Genomic DNA, 20,550 nt, shown 5'->3' on the forward strand with positions numbered 1-20,550 from the left:
TAACAGGAGTCGCGGTCCCCGCGTCTCCGGAGGCGCTGGCTTCTGAGTTAGGTGAGGGGACAAGACGGGGCGCGGGGCGTTTCGGAATCACCCAACGCACAGGTTTCAAACTTGACAAACAAGTGGATTCGTCGCTCTGACTGCTCAGGCTTTCCGAGGCTTTGGAGATTACCCAGTCATTTTGCAAAAGGTGCATGGTGTTAGCTAGCGTTTAGTGACAGCTTACTCTCCTTTCGAATGAAAGCAAAAGCTTACCTGTGTCTCTGTGGCGCAATCGGTTAGCGCGTTTGGCTGTTAACCAAAAGGTTGGTGGTTCGACCCCACCCAGAGGCGTCTGTACCCTTTTATAACTCCCAAGATGGTCTGCTCCCTTGAAGACTACATACCTCACTTCCCCTCCTGTCATCTAGTGGCTGCTTCTCATCCTCCAAGAAGGTCTCTACCTGGGAAGAAATGTAACTGGAGGGTACAGAAGTTCCTTGGACTAGGGAACAAGAGAAACTGTGTGTGATCTGTTCAGGGCTTCTGGGTGAAATCTTGTTTCTGTTTGTCTGTGCCCTTGGGCTGTTGACAAGCTATTTGTACCTCAATATTTTTTCAACTGTAATATGAGGATGGTAATAATACCTCATTTGCAGGATGTGCCTAGATTTAATAATTGCTCGATCAATAATGTTATCAGTAGAATCAAGATTATTATTGCCCTCTGCATTATTTTTGATGAAGGCATTTCTTCTTTTGTTTACTCCATCATCTAATCCTTTACATGTTGTTTTTGAAATTAAGTTGGTTCCATGATTTTCCTGTAATCTTATCTACTCAGGAGGCTGAGGCACAAGAATCACTTGAACCTGGGAAGCAGGGTTGCAGTGAGCCAAGATCATGCCACTGTACTCCAGCCTGGGCCACAGAGCGAGACTCCATCTCATACGCACAAACATACAAAATAAAATAAAAAATAAAAGGAGTGTTGCCCTCCTAACTTAACTAAGGGGAAGTACAACAGGTGACATGAAGGACATTGAGCAGTAGGGTATCTCCCCATCTCTTCAGCTAAACCTTCAAGATATTTTGTATAGCTATAATTTGTTTCTGTGGTGAGTAGGTCTGGAGAAGACCAGGCTAGAGTCACCTCTTTTTTTTTTTTTTTTTTTTTGAGACGGAGTCTCGCTCTGTCGCCCAGGCTGGAGTGCAGTGGCCGGATCTCAGCTCATTCCAAGCTCTGCCTCCTGGATTTATGCCATTCTCCCGCTTCAGCCTCCCGGGTAACTGGGACTACAGGCGCCCGCTACCTCGCCCTGCTAATTTTTTGTATTTTTTAGTAGAGACGGGGTTTCACCGGGTTAGCCAGGATGGTGTCGATCCCTGACCTCGTGATTCACCCGTCTCGGCCTCCCAAAGTGCTGGGATTACAGGCTTGAGCCACCATGCCCGTAATAGCTTTGTGCCAAGCAGCTTTCACAAGGGAAGAAAAACGTTATTGGTGTCTGATATTTATTACTCCACTCTTTCCTCTGTAAATGACAACGGTGAATTAGTATGCTATCTATATTAGTCAAGGTTCTCCAGAGAAACAGAATCATCTATCTATTATCTATTTTTATTGATTTATTTTAAAGAATTCGCTCACATGATTGTGAAAGTTCAAGGCAGGCAGGCTGGAGACCCAGGGAAGAGTTGTTATGCAAGTCCTAAGATATTCTGTTGGTAGAATTTCCTCTTCTTCTAGGAAGGTCAATCTCATTCCATTCAGGCCTTCACCTGATTGGATGAGGTCCACCCACATGACATAGGGCAACCTGCTCTACTCAAAGTCTACTAATGTAAATGTTACTCTCATCCAAAAGACCCTTTCTCAGAAACCTCTGAAATCATATTTGACCACATACCTGGGCACTGTGGTCTAGCCAAGTTAACACATAAAATTAACCATCACACTGTCTCTATATTATTCCTTGACAGTTTTTCTTTTTTCCTGCTATTTCCACAAAGATTTGCCCACGTGAGACATATCATCACAGCTAATAGAATCCTGCACCTTACGGGCATTCCATGTAGACCTGTAATCTCAGAGTTATTGGCATATGTTCCCTCAGTTCATCTGTTGAATCTCATGAGCAGAAATTGAGCTATTTGACTTTTAGACACTAAATGTAATTCTTAGACAAGTATTTTTTCTCTCTCCCATTTGTACATTGTCAACTATTTTTTCCCATCAGTGATCAATATGGAATTCTGTTTTTGATTTTATGAAATGAACATCTGGGGATAGTGGTTAACAGGAATACATTATCTGTTAGGTGGTAGCTGACAGCTTATCTAGTCTGTGAGTCTTTTTGGATTGGCTATTTGTTTGTCTTGAGGTTCTTAGTATTTCCTAGTATTTGAATCTGCAGTGTTGGGAAGTGGTTCACATCTTATCTATCTAATACTAGATAAAATCCTGTGGGTCCAACAGGTGTCAATATCTGCAAAAGTGGAATATCTTTTGATCTACTATTGAGTCACATTTGATCCACAGGATGATCTCCATACACAATGATTTTCCCTTAAGAACTCTGACTTCAATATATTGCTCTAGCTAAAGGGGATCTTGGAACAGAAAGAAAACCAAATTTCTGGCATCCAATATTCTACTTTCTTAGACTAAAGTTCCTAAACCCTATACCCATTAATTTCCCATTCTTCCCTCCCTATCCCCTGGCACAACCACCTTTCTATTTCCTGTCTCTAACGAATTTAACTACTCTAGGTACTTCATATAAGCAGAATTATATAGTATTTTTCCCTTTGTGACTGGTTTATTTCACTTAGCATAATGTCTTCAGGTTCATCTATGTTGTAGCATGTGTCCGAATTTCTTTTCCTTTTAAGGCTGAATAATATTCCATTGCAGGTATTTGCCACATTTTGTTTATTCATTTACCTGTTGTTGGACACTGGGGTTGTTTCCATTCTTTAGCTATTGTAATACTGCTATTGATGTAGGTGAACAAATATCTCTTTGAGTCCTTGCTTTCAGTTCTTTTGAGTATATATTCAGAAGTAAAATTGTTGGATCATGTGATATTATTTTTAATATTTTTAGTAACCACCATATGGTTTTCCACAGTAGCTGTACCATTTTATTAGGTTGGTGCAAAAGTAATTGCGATTTTTGCCATTAAAAGTAATGACAAAAACCACAGTTACTTTTGCACCAACCTAATACATTCTCAACAACAGTGCATGGGGGTTTCAATTTTTCCACATCACCACCAACACTGGTAATTTTCTTTCCTTCTTTTTAAAATAATAGCCATCTTGTAGGTCTTACTTTTAATTTCCATTTTCTCCTTGAAATCTTGCACACTGAGCAAGAAGGAGGGAATGCGCATCTTAGTGAGATCTTCTTAGTTCCCACCAAGCCTAATGGCTCAGAGCAAGGGTCTGGATGAGTCCTGGCTCTCAATCTCATAGAGATGATGGGACCCTTGGAAAGGTAAGTTCAGTCTTTCAGTGCAATGTTCTCATCTGCAACAAGGGGTTATAACAATCAACACTATCGACTGGGCGCGGTGGCTCAGCCTGTAATCTCAGCACTTTGGGAGGCCAAGGTAGGCAGATCTCCTGAGATCAGGAGTTTGAGACCAGCCTGGCCAACATGGTCAAATCCCATCTCTACTAAAAATACAATAATTAGCTGGGCAGGATGGTGGGGGCCTGTCATCCAGCTGTTCAGGAGGCTGAGGTAGGAGAATCACTTGAACCCGGGAGGCAGAGGTTGCAGTGAGCCAAGATCACGCCACTACACTCCAGCCTGGGTGACAGAGAGAGACTCCATCTCAAACAACAGCAGCAGCAACAACAACAACAACCAAACAAAAAAATCAACACTATCTTGTAGGGTTGTTACTTGGACTAAATAAGTTACTAGACAGTAAAGCACTTAGGAACCATGCCAGTCATATGATAATGCTCTTGAAACAGTTATTATTATTATTTTTTTTATTATGTCTTTGTTTTCATTTCTAACTGTGCCAGTGAGAACTTTCAACATTCCCTAAAATAAATCAGAAATGTTCAACAGTTTAGTTGACCTCTTCTCCCCACATTAATGGCCAGGTGTCTGAAAAACTGGTTACTTGAAGGATCTACTCAAAGTGCAGACACAGAATTCTATAGGAGGATTCTATCCCCTACAGGATCTCTGTTAGTGCACCAGGGGACTGGATCCAACCTTATCAAATTCTTGGACCTTGGGCAGGCATGATTGTTTAGTTCATGGTAGACAATCTTTTGCACTTGATTCTAGCAAGAGCCTTTAATACCCATTCAGAATTACCTAAGTATTACAAGAAAAATGCAAGTATGTACCTACCAGTGGCCTCTTCTCTTTTTTTTTTTTTGTTTTCTTCAGAAATCAAGGTAAGAAAATTTGATTTACCTGGAATTTGTAGATTTCCTCTTTCAGTTACGATAGAGTTTTGTAGCAAACCAGCACTCCCTTTGAAAAGAAGTAGATAAAATCTTGTTTAAAGGAATACTGTTTGAAGTCTTTGAAAAGCTAGGACCCACAGGGCCAGCTACAGAAAGGGGGTGGAGAGAGAGAGAGAGAGAGAAAGAGAGAGAGAGAGAGAGAAGATCATTGGAATTAAACAATTTTTCCCCTCAGGGCATTTGCTAGTTCTTGGCAAGGGACAAGAGGCTGAGAAGCTGGGGAGAGGGCAGTGGTTAAGAATCAGAGAAAACAGCAGCACTTTAAGTAACCTCATGGGGGTGGGGAATGGGTAGACATGTGAAGCTGTCCTGGTATTCTGACTTGAAAAGCCAAGATTCTAGAGTGAATTGAGATGTGAACTGAACATTTGGTAAAGGTTTTCCCCTCAAGGCATTTTTGAGTTCAGCTCTGTGCTGGTGAGAGGCTAGCAGAGAGTGGCTGAAAGCAGTTTGCATTGGTAAGGATGCAAAGGAGACAGAAATTAAAATTCAGTACCTTCCAAAAAAATGGTGCCTCTCAGATTGGGAGCCCTAGAAGTCTATAGCCTAGGAATGTGGGCAAACCAGATATAGACTGAGCCTTCCCATCAGTGCAAGCAAAGGTGGGTGGGATGGGAGTTTGGAAGGTAAAAATTGACCTCATATTAAATGAAACCCCTACACATTGCTACTGCAAGGGAAAGGAAGCAAGTATCGCATTGAGATATATTATTTATTATGTATTAAAAGGTAATACAACATGATGCTAAATTTATTAGTCATACTTAGATGATCATTCTCCAGTTGTAGTCACTATACTTTTGAAAGAATGTAGGAAGTGAAAACCTGGAGAGTTCCTAAATAGGAACAGTAAGAATCAGTAGAAGTTAAAAAAAAAATTAATTAAGGAAAAGCCACAAGAATTGTTTTTATTGAAATTGTCTGCTGAGAAAATGTTTTGATGTTTTCAAGGAGAGGTATACTTAGGTTATTTTACTGTGGTTAGAAATTGGTTGACAATATAAGCAAAAGGGTACACAAACATTAGAACCGGCTGTTGAGGGGTGGCCTCCACTGATATAGAGACCTCCAGGGTGAAACAGGCAGCCTTGCATTGAGTGTGGCTATCAGAAAGCAGGGCTTCCTTGGGTTCTGCAGCTGCTTCCACATTCTAATGCTGTGATTGTGACTCAAGAGCTGGCAACCTGAGTCTTCTCCATAGCACTATTGTTGATGTCCCAGTGACATGGGATTTGAGCTCTGGCATCTCAAAATGTGTTCCTGCCTTCATGGCTCTCAAAACTTGTGGAAGCAAAAATGCTTCCTGACTTCTGAAGGGATATTCCCTGGGAACTTTATAAGAACCTTACCTCAACTATAAGAAACAAAAATACTTACCCCTTAGCTCAGTTTAAACCCCATTTGTTATCATTCATTTATTTCATCATTTGCCTGTTTTTTCTAAACACTTGTGGGACCTCCACATCCTCCTCATAACAGCACCCCCCTACTCCCCGCACTTGCTCCATCTTTCCTTTACCCAGTGGATTGTTGGGTCCTCATGGCTGAGGAAGTTGTACGCTTCACTCTTTACTTCCTGGTAGGCTCTGCTCTTGAGATTCTATCCTCCTACAGGATCTTCACTAATAATCTAACTTCTGGAAGCCATAATTTTGTTTCAATTCTTTAGGTAGCTTTGGAGAAAAGCCTGGCCATTGTGGAGACGTAGACATCTTTCTTCTCTGTCCTTCCTTTCAAAGACGGCTGTAAGAGAACTCTTCATGAGAAAATGTCCCAGCTGAAGGCTGGGATGCATCAGCCGTCAGAGAAGAAGGGACCTGCTGAGAAGGAAGTGAGTGAGCAGAAGCCTCAGCCTGAGGAAGCAGAATTCTCCTCTGTATCCCGCAGTGGGTAAGAGACTTCCCACTATCAGCATTAAGTCATCGATCGTCAGAGTAGCTTTCAGGGCCTGCAGCCAGCCTCCATACCTTAATTGTAGGACTTTCTCTTAACACCTTCCTGGAAATTTCTTTAGAGAAAAATCTATTAAAGTTTTATTAGTAATGACTTTATATTATTCAGAGAAATTTGGTTTTATTCTAACTAACATTGCATGTATTCACCAAATATATGGTCTTCATGGTTACCTGAGCTGGAAATCTTCCAGTCACGTGAGTGGTCTCTCTTCTGGATCCCCAGGAGCATGTAGGAATCTCCTATTTCTTCATATGTTACTCCGGTGAATGCTGAACCATCCCAGTTCCCGAGGAGGTAGATTTATACAGAGGCCCCTCCATTCTACTCCATCCCCTATGGAAACTCAGGTCCTGGCTTCTGGAATGGCAATTTTGATAAGCTCAATTTTAAAAATAAGCTTGCAGAATTGTCAAATAGAGGCCCATTGGCTAGATTTGTCAGTTAGTTTTTAATGGCCATTTTCCTATAGCTTTTTGGAAGCATTTAAATAATATGGGGTTAATCCATTACGCATTTGCCTGTGAGCACCAGTTACTGAAATACTAAGTTACTGAAATCACTAATTTGTCTAAGTGGTTGGTGCACAGCTTTGGAAGTGATTCAAATCCTGCTTCATGCTCCATTAGGTCACTGCCCAATATATTCCACTTAAATTTCACTGACCCAGAGAATAATGTTAGTTAGAGGTAAAATAACTCTAGGCCAGGTGCAGTGGCTCACGCCTGTAATCTCAGCGCTTTGGGAGGTTGAGGTGGGCGGATCACTTGAGGTCAGGAGTTGGAGACAGCCTGGCCAATATGGTGAAATCCCGTCTCTACTAAAAATACAAAAATTAGCTGGGCATGGTGGTGGGCTCCTGTAATCCCAGCTACTCAGAAGGCTGAGGCAGAAGAATTACTTGAACCTGGGAGGCGGAAATTGCAGTGAGCCAAGATCTCACCACTGCACTCCAGCCTGGATGACAGGGCGAGATTCCATCTCAAACAAAACAAAACACCCAAAAAACTCAAGAGTCAGTTAGTCTCATTTCATCATTTTAGAACGAGAACACTTACGCCCTAAGAGACAGTCATTTGATCAAAGTTGCATAATAGCCTCTGGCAGAGATAACATTAGAATCCTGTGCTCTCGCAAAGCCTACACTACACCTACTTTATCAAATATATTTTTAAAAATTATACTCCTGTGATCATTCTTTTTTTAATAGACTTTTTAAGAGCAGTTTTAAGTTCACAGCAAAATTGAGTGGAAAGTAACAGAGAGTTCCCATATGCCCCTTACCCATGCACAGACACAGCCTCCCTCACTATCCACATCTTGCCCCCGAGTGATAACATTTGTTACAATTGATGAACCTACGTTAACTCATCATCACCCAAAGTCCACAGTTTACAGTGGGGTTCATTCTTGGTGGTGTATATCCTATAGGTTTTGACACAAGTATAAATGTATAATGACATGTATCCACTATTATAATGAATGACTACTCTCTGCCCTAAAAATCCTCTGTGCTCTGCTTATTCGTTCTCCTTTTCACCCTAACACCTGGCAACCACTGCTCTTTTTACTGTCTCCACTGTTTTACCTATTCCATAGTGTCATATAGTCAGAGTCATACAGTATGTAGCTTTTTTAGATTGGCTTCTTTCACTTAGTAATACACACTTAAGTTTCTTTCATGTCATCATGGCTTCATAACTCATTTCTTTTTAGTACCAAATAATATTCCATTGACTGCATGTACCAAAATGAATCCATTCACCTACTGAAGGACATCTTGGTTGCTTCCAAGTGTTTGCAGTTATGAATAAAGCTGCTATAAACATCATGTGCAGGTTTTTGTGTGAAGTTAAGTTTTCACCTCATTTGGGTAAATACTAAGGAGCAGATTGCTAGGTCATTTGGTAACAGTATGTTTAGTTTCACAAGAAAATGCCAAACTGTCTTCCAAAGTGGCTGTACTATTTTGCATTCCCACCAGCAATGAATGAAAATACCTGTTGTTCCACATCCTTACCAGCTTTGGTGTTATCAGTGTTCTGGATTTTGCCATTCTAATAGGTGTAGAGTGGTATCTCATTGTTTTAATTTGCATTTCCCTAATGACATGATGTTGAGCATCCTTTCATATTCTTATTTACCGTCATCTTTGGTGAGGTGTCTGTTCAGGGTTTTTTGCTCATTTTTTATGGTGTTGTTCATTTTCTTATTGTTGAGTTTAAGAGTTCTTTGTGTATTTGGGATAATAGTCCTTTACCAGATATGTCTTTTGCAATTATTTTCTCCCAGTGTGTTGTCTTCTCATTCTCTCGATGTGTTTTTTGCAGAGCAGAAGTTTTTAATTTTAATGAAGTCCATATTATCAGTTATTTCTTTTATGGATCATGCCTTTTGTGTTATATATGAAAAGTAATCATATAACTGGGCTCAGTGGCTCACACCTATAATCACAGGCTTTGGAAGGCTGAGGCAAGAGGATCACTTGAGCCCAAGAGTTTGGCTGCAGTAAGCCATAATCACACCATGATCACACCATGGTGTGATTATGCTGCAGTGAGCCATGATCATGCCCTCCAACAAATAAATAAAATAATTTATTTGTTTAGAGACTGTCTCTAAATTAAAATTGGTATTGCATTGAATCTTTAGATCAATAAATAAAATAAATAAAAAGTCATCACCAAACACAAGGTCATCTAGATTTTCTGCTGTTGTTATCTTTTAGGGGTTTTTAATCATTTTCTGTTTTACATTTAAGCCTATGATCCATTTTGAGTAAGTTTTCATGAAGAATGTGAAGTCTGTGTCTAGATTCACTTTTTTTGCATGTGGATGTCCAGTTGTTCCAGCACCATTTGTTGAAAATACCATCTTTTGTCCATTGCCCTTGTCCCTTTGTCAAAGATCAATCTGCTATATTTTGGAGTCTTCTGGAATCTCTATTCTGTTCCACTGACTTATTTGTCTATTCTTTCACAAATCTCATACTGTCCTGATTACTGTAGCTTTACAGTAAGTCTTGAAACCAGGTCAAATCAGCCCTCTGTTCCTTTTCAATATTGTGTTGGCCATTCTGGGTCTTTTGCCTCTCTATGTAAACCTTAGCATCTATTAGTTGATATTCACAAAATTTATTTGCTAAGATTTTGATTGGTATTGCATTGAATCTTCAGATCAAGTTGGGAAGAACTGACGTCTTGACAATATTTAGTCTTCCTGTTCATGAACACAGAATATCTCTCTGTGTATTTAGTGCTTCTGTGATCTCAACAGAGTTTTGTAGTTTTCCTCATACAGATCTTGTACATGCTTTTTTAGATTTTACCTTGACATAATCACTTACTAGTTTCAGGAGATTTTTGTTGACAATTCTTTCATATTTTCTTTCTTTTCTTTTTCTTTTTCTTTTCTTTCTTTTTTTTTTGAATCAGTGTCTCACTTTGTCGCTCAGGGTGAAGTGCAGAGTGGCATGATCTCAGTTCACTGCAACCTCCGCTTCCTGGGTTCAAGCACTTCTCCTGCCTCAGCCTCCCAAGGATTACAAGTTCATGTCACCACCCCCGGCTAATTTTTGTATTTTCAGTAAAGATAGGTTTCACCATGTTGGAGATTTTGTATAATACATAGATAACTGCATCATGTGTGAACAAAGACAGTTTTAGTTCGTCTTATCTAATCTGTATACCATTTATTTCCTTTGCTTATCTTACTGCATTAGCTAGGATTTCCAGTATGATGTTGAAAAGGAGTGCTAAGAGAGGAAATCCTTGCCTTATTGTTGATGTTAGTGAGAAAGCTTCTAGTTTCTAGTATGACATTAGTGTAGAGTTTCTATAGATGTTCTTTATCAAGTTGAGGAAGTTCTCTATTCCCACTTTGTTGAGAGTTTTTATGCTGAATGAGTGTTGAATTTTGTCAAATGCTTTTTCTTCATCTATTAATATGATCATGTGATTTTTCTTCTTTAGCAAGTGGCAGGGAAAATGACAATCTCAGAAGGGATCTTTCACATAAAGATTGTTTTCATTTCCTTCATTCCTTTTACCATATTCAGGACACTAAACATATGCTAGAATTCAGTGTGTGGCCTCCTTTGGTGATACTCTCAAGTCCCTTCTCCTAAATTGCTATAACCTATCAGTTATTCCTATCCAACTTTACTTCTTTTTTTCTACTTTAGGAAGTATCATTCCTTGATTCAGGATCAGGCTCGAGAGTTAACCCATCTACGGCAGAAGATGAAGCTTGGCAGAGTGGCCTCTGAGCTTCTCATTCAGCATGTCAAGAACACAGTAAAGGCCTTTGAGGAGCTACTCCACAGCAATAACATTGACCACTATATGGAGCAGCACTTCCGCGAGCAGCTGGCCAAAGGAAGCCAGCTGGCAGAGAGCCTTGCCAGAAAATTCAGCACGGGTAAGTTGGCTGCAGAGCTTAGGAAGATTTTCAGTCTTTCCCAAGGTCCTAAGTTCACAGGATCCCACCCCCATTCACAAGTCACTTTTCAACTGGTGTCCTGCTTTGTAATTACCACCTTAAGACCATGACAGAGTCAGGACTGGCTGGTAAGGAGCTCCAAGAAGAAGGGTTGAGGATGCCATGATGACCACCAGCACCTCCATCCCTCATGGAATATGACTGTGAGGGCAGGAGGCATCCCCGGGGATGATGGTATTTATCTGAAACTAATTGGCAGAAAGACAGAAGGAACAAGGGCAGCTGAACTGGGAAGGGCCCTGAACTGGGAATCCAAAGACCCTACCTCTAGCTTATATGTGTTCCTTACTAGCTCTGGACAGGTTAATATTTATTTTGATTTCTGTTTCTCTACCTAAAAAATTAAGTCAAATAATACCAGTCCTTGAATGTTACATGATTGTTCTAGGGATTAAATAAGTAACATTAATCAGCGCACTTCAAAAAAATGAAAAAGAATCATGTTGACTTTGGCATGGTTTAGTTGCTGTGTGTACTAGTACAAGGTGTTGAGATAATTAGCTGTTTCAGGAGCCTTTTACATGAAATTTCTCCCTGAGGACCCAAGGGCACATAGTAGCAGAAGGCGAGTTCACTGTGCTGTCTCCTCATGGCAGGTGGGACAGGGATGTCTATCATCTTGGAGAAGGGAGAAGGTTCTGCATGAAATCTATGGTGGAACACACAGCCAGGCGTTTGGGTGCTGGCCTTGTGCCAGGACTTGGAGGCTTTGACTGGAGTGGTCCAGAGGGCAGCTGGATACGTGTCCCATGATCTGTGGGAATAAAGACATTTTTAGCTTTTTGCTGTGACTCAGGGCAAAGCAAGTAGAGATGATGACCTTCTTGGTGGGCTCAGGAAAGCCTGCCAGGCAAGCTCTCTAAAGACTCAACCCAAGATCTGGGAAAATTCAGAGTATCCTGGAATCAAGGCAAGCATCAGGTAGTTAGGTCTCTGGTCCCAGATAGAACTCCGTGTTTGTCTGCAGTCTGGGAAATGAGACCCACTTAAAGCATGACTGGTCCTTTTGAATTTTGTTCTCAGATGACTGTACAACTAAGAAGAATCAAGTAGGACAGGTGCCTTCGACTCTCAGGTAACTCCAAATTTTCAGGGACTATCGAAGATGTAATCTGGTGAAGGATCCAGAAGCAAGAGCCAGAAGCTCAAAGAAATAGTAGCATACACGGCCAGTAAAAAAAAAATAGCTTATTTATTCATTAAACCATTATGTATCCTTAGTGATAAGGCAGTCTCACTTTTAAAAATTTCTAAAAAATGTATTATTCTTTTATTTTCACCAATTAATTCACCAGTTTAGTAATATAGAGCTGCTCTAACCTATCTGGGTCTTAGGAGTCTTCTGAACCTCCAGGGATTTCCCTTATTTAAAGACCAGAGTAAGATTATATCTGATTTCTTCAAGGGTGACCCAAGGAGTGCTGGAAGATGTTAAACAGCTACAAATTTTCCTTGCAAACAAAAGTTTATACTGTGTCTCTATACTTAGGGAAGGAGATCTAGAAACTGCAAGACAGCAGTGAGGTTACATTGCCCGGGGAATCTGTTTTAAACGGCCTACGGCAAATACTATTTAAAAAACTATGTTCACAGAGTGAGTTGAACTTTTTTTTTCTTTTTACATTTTTTAAAATTTATTTTTGAGATGAGGTCTTGCTCTGTTGCTCAGGCTGGAATGCAGTGGCACGATCACTGCTCACTGCATCCTTGACTTCCTGGGCTCAAGTGATCCTCCTCAGCCTCCTGAGTAGCTGGGACTACAGGTGCACACCACTACACCCAGCTCATTTTTTATTTTTATTTTTTGTAGAGAGAGGGTCTCTACTATGTTTCTCAATTTGGTCTTGAATTCCTGGGCTCAAGCAATTCTCCTGCCTTGGCCTCCCAGATTGCTGGGATTGCAGGCATGCGCCACCATGCCCATACCTGGAGTTGAACTCTTATGGGTCTCTGGGTGTCTTGTGAAGGAAGCATGAGTGTTATTTAAAGGGCCCGTTAAGGCTTCTCTTTTCCTCAGGATGTTTGTAGCCAATGCACCAGACAACTGCTGCTCTCCCTGCCCCCTGCCTTCCCTCCATACTCTATCCCTAAACAGAGATGAATTGTTTGGCGTCTCCTCTGAAGGAATGATCCTCTTGACCTCCCCTTTACTTCTCCTGTGAGCCTCCAGATTAGTACAGCTGTGGCATTAGGTGGCCTTTATTTTTTCTTCCTTCTTACCCCACTAGTATCTTGAGGAAGATGCATAATATGAGTAAAGTGACAGAAGACCTAGAGACCAAGCGGGATGCCCAGTCCCAGACTCAGCCCCAGATCTGGTGCAACAACCACACCCGGTCTGCCCCACATCACTCCCTGAGCAGCACGTCTCCACAGCTTGACAAGCAGGAAGTGCGTCCTTCAGTGACTGTAGTCAGTGAGTACCCACATGGTTCCAGTTTTTCGGTGCTCACACATTGTCTAGGCCAAGAGGTGGCATCTTTGCAGCTGGGCCCTATAGATCCACCGTGATGCACCTAGTCAGACATAGCTATGGGACTCAGTGCTCAGCATAAGCCCCAAAGGTTTCTGATAGCTTTTCTCCATTCCCAGTCTCACATGTCATCAGTCACTAGATCCTCTCTGACACATACATGGTGTTGGACTTGGGGGGCATGAGTTGGGAAGGGGAGAAAGGGGGCAAATAGTTCCTCTTCACTACACACAATTATGTCATCTTTCAAACTAGGGACATGAGTGTTGCTAACATTGTGCACCTGATCCTGGAATCCCTGGGGTAAACAGCCACAGTTCCTACTTTTTGTTCACCACTAAAATCACCTTTATCATTTGTGAATTTACAGACCCCATCCATCATCCTAATAAGTTTGCTATAACACCCTCTAAACCATCAGTAAACGGGGACATTCTGTGAGGTTCAAGCTGAGTATATCACCAACCAGCATAGCATGTCCCTCCTGAGAATTTCCCTGAGAGGGTCCTTGGGGTAGCCTTGTAGAGATGGGAAGAAGAGATTAAGTTTTTTTCTCCTGCTCAGTTTTCTCTTTAATTTTCCTCCTGAGAAAAGTGTTTGAAGTTTTAGGCCAGTATGAATCAAATCCTAATGTGGACAATACCAGGAAATTATTTTTAGTCCCTGGCTGTAGCTGATGTTTTTTTCTAAAGTGGCTATTTTAGGTAATGAATGAGCTATAATGGTTTTTTGTTGTTGTTGTTATTGTTTTTGAGATGGAGTTTTGCTGTTGTCGCCCAGGCTAGAGTGCAGTGGTGCGATCTCAGCTCACTGCAACCTCTGCCTCCTGCGTTCAAGTGATTCTCCAGCCTCAGCCTCCCAACTAGCTGGGATTACAGGTGCTTGATACCACGCTCGGTTAATTTTTATATTTTTAGTAGAGACAGGGTTTGACCATGTTGGCCAGGCTGGTCTCGAACTCCTGACCTCAGGTGATCCAACTGCCTCAGCCTCCCAAAGTGCATGAGCCACCATGCCCAGCCCGTAATGGGTTTTGATCTGGTACTACTCCCGTTTCTCATTTCACAATGAGGAGCAAAGCAGCAAAATGTTTCCTCTAAGATTATAGCAGCCAAAGAAAGACAAGAACTTCTCATTGATTGAGCACCTATTATGCTCACATTATTGACCACTATACATATATTGCCTCATTTAATTGACACAGTGATCCCCTCAAGTAGGTAGTGGTGTTCAGCTTTTCTAGTGGAGGACACTGAGGCTCAGCAAAGTTGAGGAACTTACTGAAGACAAAGCAGCTTGGGGTAACATACACTTTGAGTCTACCTGACTCAAAGCTCAGGTTCTGAGTATTTCACTCTGCAGCCTGAGAAGTCAGGGGCTGCATACGGAGGGTGCTCACTCCTCAGCACCTCTTTTGCTAGGCTTCTGGAGCCAGTGTTTTTCTCATTCCACTTTTTCTGCTCTGTGTACCCAGCACAGAGTTAAGCCCTCTGAAGATGGGACAAGACCTTATACATATTACACTTCTATCTAACCATTTGTAAATAGATGAGCTGCCCCTGATGTGCACATCACCTATTTCAAGGGGCCAACGGGACTTTTACGTGCATCCTTGATTCAGTTGCCCAGAGGCACTTGTTTCAACCTCAGCACTGCCCCGAGAGATGGCAGAAGGGCAAGCCCATGTTTCCCTTACCTGCAATCCCTGCCACTGCCTGCAGTGAGGTGTGGCCTCTGGAGTGATGCATCTGGAGAGCACTAGCCTTACTTTTTGCTGCGAATATCTTTCCTGAGGGAGACCGAAGCCCTTCTCTTTCCCATTGGAAGTCACTGTCCTTTCAGAGGGGCAACTGTTTATCACCACTTCCTCTTTGCTTTTTGAATCAGAATTTCTAGAACAGTCAACCTGTAGTGCACTGGCATGACAACTACACTGTGAGGCTAAATTTCCCTCACAAAAGTCTAGTCTCTGTTGCTTTCCATCTGCAGTGTAGGGCATGTTCCCCATGTGGTATGGCCAGGGAATGTTAAAACACTGATCACTGTTACTGATAAAACTTAGAACTTCCTATGGCCATGGTTGAGAGTAAACTGATTTTCTGAGATAAAGGAGGTTTGAAAGGGGGTGGGAATCACATTTTGATTGAGTTCCTACTTTAAGTCAGGCATTGTATTAAAGACTTAACATAGTTGTCCTTACTCTTTATTTCAGAGTGATTCTAATTAGTATCTGATATTTTATCAACTGGAGAAGGACAGACCTACTGGATACTGATTTAAATATACAGTTCCTAAAAGAACATGATGTTTTGAGGGCAAACAGAAACCTCACTCCCACCTGCTCAGAGGAGAAACTTGTCTATTCTTTAGCCCTTGATAATAATCCTTGAAAGGGGAAAGACTCAAACTTTTCTCTGAATTATGGCCCTGCCACCCCAGCTGGGTTTTTTCTCTTAAAGGGAGACAGTAATGAAGGGCCCAGAGGATCTGGCCATGTTGTCATGGCATCATTGAGCTGTAAGATGCCATGTGTTTTCTGATTCTACAATCCCCTATGCAACAGTACACTAGCTATTCTTTGGACAGGAGCCAGACAATGTGAGCTGTACATAAGAATTATTTTTGCAGTGTCAAAAGCCATTCTAGGTAGAATCCAAATCACCACTTGCCTTAGACACCCGCTCAGCTTCACTGCAGGTCCAGAGTCAGCCGAGGCCAGAACGAGAACCACTAGGAGTGGAAGCAACACTGTCTCGGTTCTCTGCACATTGTCCAGAAGTGGAGACCATTTTCCCCTCCTCCTCCAATAGCCTCAATGTAAAACAATCCCAGGAAGGAGTAGCTGGTGTGTTTCTGGCAAGGGCATAGAATGTTGAATAAATAGTCACCTGTTTACAGACCAGCAAAATGCTTCACCCCTCACTGTCTGAACTCCTAGGACTGGGTGTGAGTCCTGCTATTAGAAGAAACATTTCTGAAGTACCTCCCCAGGATCTTTCCAGCATTGGGAATCATAAAAGGAGCTAGGAGAGGGGCCCCATATTTTTCCTGTGTGTGCTGTGTTGCTCAGATATCACATCTAACCACTACTGCTTATGTCATAGGCTGAGAAATACCAGTGACTTTAGAGTGAAATGGGGAGTCCTTGGAAAATGAATCTGATGACATCTGCCTTAGCCTTCATTGCATGGATTGCTTTATTAGTTTTCGAGGGCTTCCAACACAAAGAAACACAAACTGGGCGTCTTCAAACAGAAATGTATTCTTTCACAGTTCTGGAGGTGAAAACGTCTGAAATCAGGAAGTCAGCAGGGCCATGCTCCCTCCGAAGGCTCCAGGGAAGGATTCTTCCTTGCCTCTTCCTAGCTTCTGATGGTTTCTGGGGGTGTTCCCCTGGCTTGTAGACACATCACCCCAATCTCTGCCTCTGTTGTTACATGGTCTTCCTCTCTGTGTGTCTCTTTATCTCTGTGTCTCCTCTCTTCTCATAGGGACATCAGTCATGTTGGATTTAAGACATACCCCCAATTCAGTATCATCTCATCTTAGCTTATTACATCTGCAGAAACCCCATTTACAAATAAGATCACATTCTGAAGTTCCAAGTGAACTGAATGAATTCATTCACTGAATGAATTTTTGGAGGACACTATTCAACTCACTATAATTACCTTTAAAACACTCATTTATGACTTCCCTGTTGGTTTCTCACTCACATTCCTTTCTGGACAGATGCCAGCGCTGCCACTTCTGCTGATTCAGCTGCTTTGCCCAGCAACCAAGGAGCCAGGTCTGCTCAGCCCTTCCATCCTTCGAGCGGCCCTGGCCAGCTGAGCAGGACACTAGAACACGGTAGCAGTGGCCCATGGGAAGAGATGAGGCCTCAAAAAATGAATGCATCTGGAGACCTAGCCTCCTTCTCCTGTTTGTACCAGCCCAACTCCGAAACCTCTGGTAAAACACAAAGGTGCACTTGGTGAAATCGAGCGCATTGATAGGAATGACACATTCCTTTCCTGGCCAGAGGATTTTTTGATTCCTCTGTTAGAACTTGGCTCATAAAAAATGATGGGACAATATGTGGATAAGCCAGACAGTGAGAACCAGCTCAGTGCTGGTTCTTTGTAAGTGCCTTCTCCTAGTCATCCTACCTAGGAACTCACTCTGGGCAGGAGAGTAGGAGAAGTCAGGGACATTCTGAGGTGCTCTACAAGGAGGATAAGTTACCTCACATTTAAATGCTGGCTTCTCTCTGTACTGCAACCTTCTTAAGCCTAGATTAAGACTGCCCTGGAATGCTAAGCTCAGATTCCATGGGGAAGGTCTTCCTTAGGTCAAGAGCTACTGTAGGATGGAAAACTGTTTCTACAGAGTCACCCACCCCTACACACTCTTTCCACTCTTTGACACACACCATGCATACAACCACGAGCCAATCCTGCCCCCATAAACATTGCTTTTGGATTTGGAGCCAAGCATCCTGGCACCCAGCAGCTAGGAGTGCAGCTATTTAGAGGAATGGCTTGAAGTAGCTCCATTTCTGTGTCCCGGGTAATACAACAATATGACATTTTAAATTCTCAGAGAAAAACCTGACCCTACGCAAAATCTCCCAGTGGGTAAAGCCTATTCTCAGCCTCCTCCCTCTGTGCATCTTTTTCCTTCCTTGGAGATTGTTCCCTTCTCTCCTGTTCCCCCTGCAGATCCTGACACCTCCCCAGGCTCTTTCATGTTCCTTTTTTGCCAAAGCTGGTTAAAGGAGAACATTCACTATTACTCATTATTCACAGCCTGGTTTAATTTCATATGCACTTACCTTGGTCTTTCTCTCTGTAAGTGAGTGAATCTCAAAGGCTGTTGAGTTGGGATCATCATGGGGGAGAGGGATGAGATGGAGAGGGAGATTCTCTGGATTGTTATCCATGCCCAGGAGGTAGACAGCCTTTCCCATTACTAGGCCAGTTCTGCCTAGAGGCCTTTAGTAGTTTCTCACCCCGTGTCCATCTCCCTTAGATGTACTTGGTGATCTCTGTCTGGGAGGAGGCCTGTGGTGTTTCCTCACAGGGGCCACCTTGTGGTTGAAAGCCCAGGAGCTTTAACTAAAGTTGCCTGGTGCTTCCTAAATGCCAAGGAGAGAGGAAGAAGCTGACGGAAGGATAGAGATAGGTAGAGATCTTGCAGACAGATGCCAGGCAGGCCCCACAGCTGCCCAGGGATGATCAGGCTTCCCCACCTCCTACCTCTCCTATGTCTTGGTGGTTTGCAGTACCGGCTGACCTGCTGGAAAAGAATCTTGCTGAGATCCAGAAACTGCGCCAGCGCCTGGAGGAGTCTGTCAGCCTCAATGACCGCCTGAGGGAGAGGCTGGAGCATGTGCTCAGCAATGGTGACCAAGGAAAAGGTAGAAAGGCAGAAAGTTTATGTTTCTGTCCACATCTAGGGAGTCTCAAAAGGGCATATAGCTTCTTGGGGCAGAGTGTTACAGGTGTAAAGCACATTGGTGTGCATGATTTCACTTGTTCCTTACAATCAGCCCAGATAGGGAAGCAGGAAGGGTACTATTGCTCCCAGCGAGTGGTTTGCCCCAAACAGGGCTAGGTCTCATTCTCAGGACTATCTGAAGTGATGTCATTCTTATATGTCCTTATACTGCCTGGTGCTGTTCTTGGACTTGTGGCCTGACTGGCAACTGGTAGCACCAAGGTTTCCATGGTGCCCACTTCAGCAGAATGAGAGCAACATTCCACCTTTATGCCATTACTACATGCCTTGGATATCACCTGCCTCTTCTCTTGTGCTAACGACCCTTATTCCCACACTCTTCACCCTGGATGCTCTCACTTGGAGACCAATTATTCTATACCCCTTCTTCTCTCATATTAAGGCCAGAAGAATGATGACCTACAACATCATAACCAAAGCCAGTTAGGGGGAAAGACCCTGGTCCATACCTGAAGCCATTGCATGTGAGAGTGTGTGGCCTACTGTGGTGTGCCCAGCAAAACCTGAGCCTGAGCCATACTGCACTGTTATCCCCAGTGCATGAGGACACCAGGTTTTCTGATTGGCTGAGACTAAAATTTTAATGGGTGCAGGAAAGTACATCTTTGAAAGTATCTGTTACCTAAAGATGCGACTTGTCTGGGTTGTTTTTATTCCCTGTGAAGTATCTACCTCCATCTTCCATGGGTAGGACCTGTAGTCCACACCCTAGTTCTGCAACAGGAAAAGGGCTCAGGGAAGAAAACTGGAGTTTTCAGGCTTCCAGAAGGAAAAAAATCAAAGCTGAAGTCACTTCCATATTTCTTCCTTTCTGCAGCAATGCCCAGTCATAGAAGCAAAGAGAAGTAGGCAGCACAAAAATTGACCAGACCCACACAGCTTAAAACTATCATAGCTTATTCCCAATCTAGATAAGGCTGCTTCTTACAAGATCCCACCTACATGTTCACGGACTCCTGGCTCCAGGAGTAAATAGTTCTGGAAAATCTACATGTCATGTTTAAGTTCCTTTCCCAATCTTTGCAGATAATCAGAGAGTCACTAGCTGTCAACTAGAAAACAGCTTGGTGTCTCTCTTCCTGTCTTTCCCACTTTCACCTGGGTATGGAATAGGAGAGAAGAAATATAAGTTTTTGTTTGGTACAATCAGTGAATTCCCTAATCCCTCCAGACTTCATTGCAACCCTGTCTCTCCCTCCCTAGGTACTGCACAGTCCACTGTAGCCCCTCGTTCATATACTCAGAGTCACTCTTCCAGCTGTGGCGAGGATATCCTGTGACGTGATGCCTAGAGGGTCTAGAAGAATGTTCTCCAGAACTTTTCCAGCCCTGTCCAACAGAATTCTTGGGTGGGAACTTGGAGGCATTGGATATTATCTTTAAATGAAGAGATCAAATTAATAAATTATTTTTTAAATTAGTGTTCATATTTATTTATTGAACACCTATAAAGAGTAAACTTTGTGTAGAAAAGAATAAAACCAGAATGGCCTGAAATTCGTGGAAAAGTTTAAAGGAGAAATGAGTTTTCTTTATTAGCTATCTCTGTTTCAGAAGACTAGAATGAGAATTTCACTGCTGTGGGAAGGTAAGAAATATTAATAGATCGTGAGGATGTAGAATTCCTTGACTTCCATTACATG

The 20,550-nt window shown here is 42.5% G+C and overlaps 1 protein-coding gene and 1 non-coding gene across 2 annotated transcripts; both read left to right on the plus strand.

Moving 5' to 3' along the window:
• The first annotated feature begins 259 nt into the window (after positions 1-259).
• On the plus strand, positions 260-333 carry TRNAN-GUU. The gene has a single exon. It is a non-coding gene; the product is annotated as a tRNA-Asn (tRNA).
• Positions 334-13,084: 12,751 nt separating this feature from the next.
• LOC105549782 (myomegalin-like) lies at positions 13,085-20,326 on the plus strand. The gene is made up of 4 exons (XM_011994428.1): positions 13,085-13,348; positions 17,138-17,359; positions 18,672-18,806; positions 20,111-20,326. The coding sequence occupies exons 1-4, from the start codon at positions 13,174-13,176 to the stop codon at positions 20,185-20,187; spliced, it is 609 nt and encodes a 202-aa protein (XP_011849818.1). The 5' UTR covers positions 13,085-13,173; the 3' UTR covers positions 20,188-20,326.
• The last annotated feature ends 224 nt before the right edge of the window (positions 20,327-20,550 follow it).

The sequence above is a fragment of the Mandrillus leucophaeus genome, unplaced genomic scaffold, assembly GCF_000951045.1.
Source record: "Mandrillus leucophaeus isolate KB7577 unplaced genomic scaffold, Mleu.le_1.0 Scaffold457, whole genome shotgun sequence".
In the NCBI taxonomy this organism is placed as follows: Eukaryota; Metazoa; Chordata; class Mammalia; order Primates; family Cercopithecidae; genus Mandrillus; species Mandrillus leucophaeus.

Coding starts and splice junctions, on each gene's coding strand:
- LOC105549782 (XM_011994428.1), top strand. CDS start 13,174: ATGCATAATATGAGTAAAGTGACAGAAGACCTAGAGACCAAGCGGGAT. Junction 13,349..17,137: donor TCCTTCAGTGACTGTAGTCA/GTGAGTACCCAC, acceptor CTTTCTGGACAG/ATGCCAGCGCTGCCACTTCT. Junction 18,807..20,110: donor CAATGGTGACCAAGGAAAAG/GTAGAAAGGCAG, acceptor CTCCCTCCCTAG/GTACTGCACAGTCCACTGTA.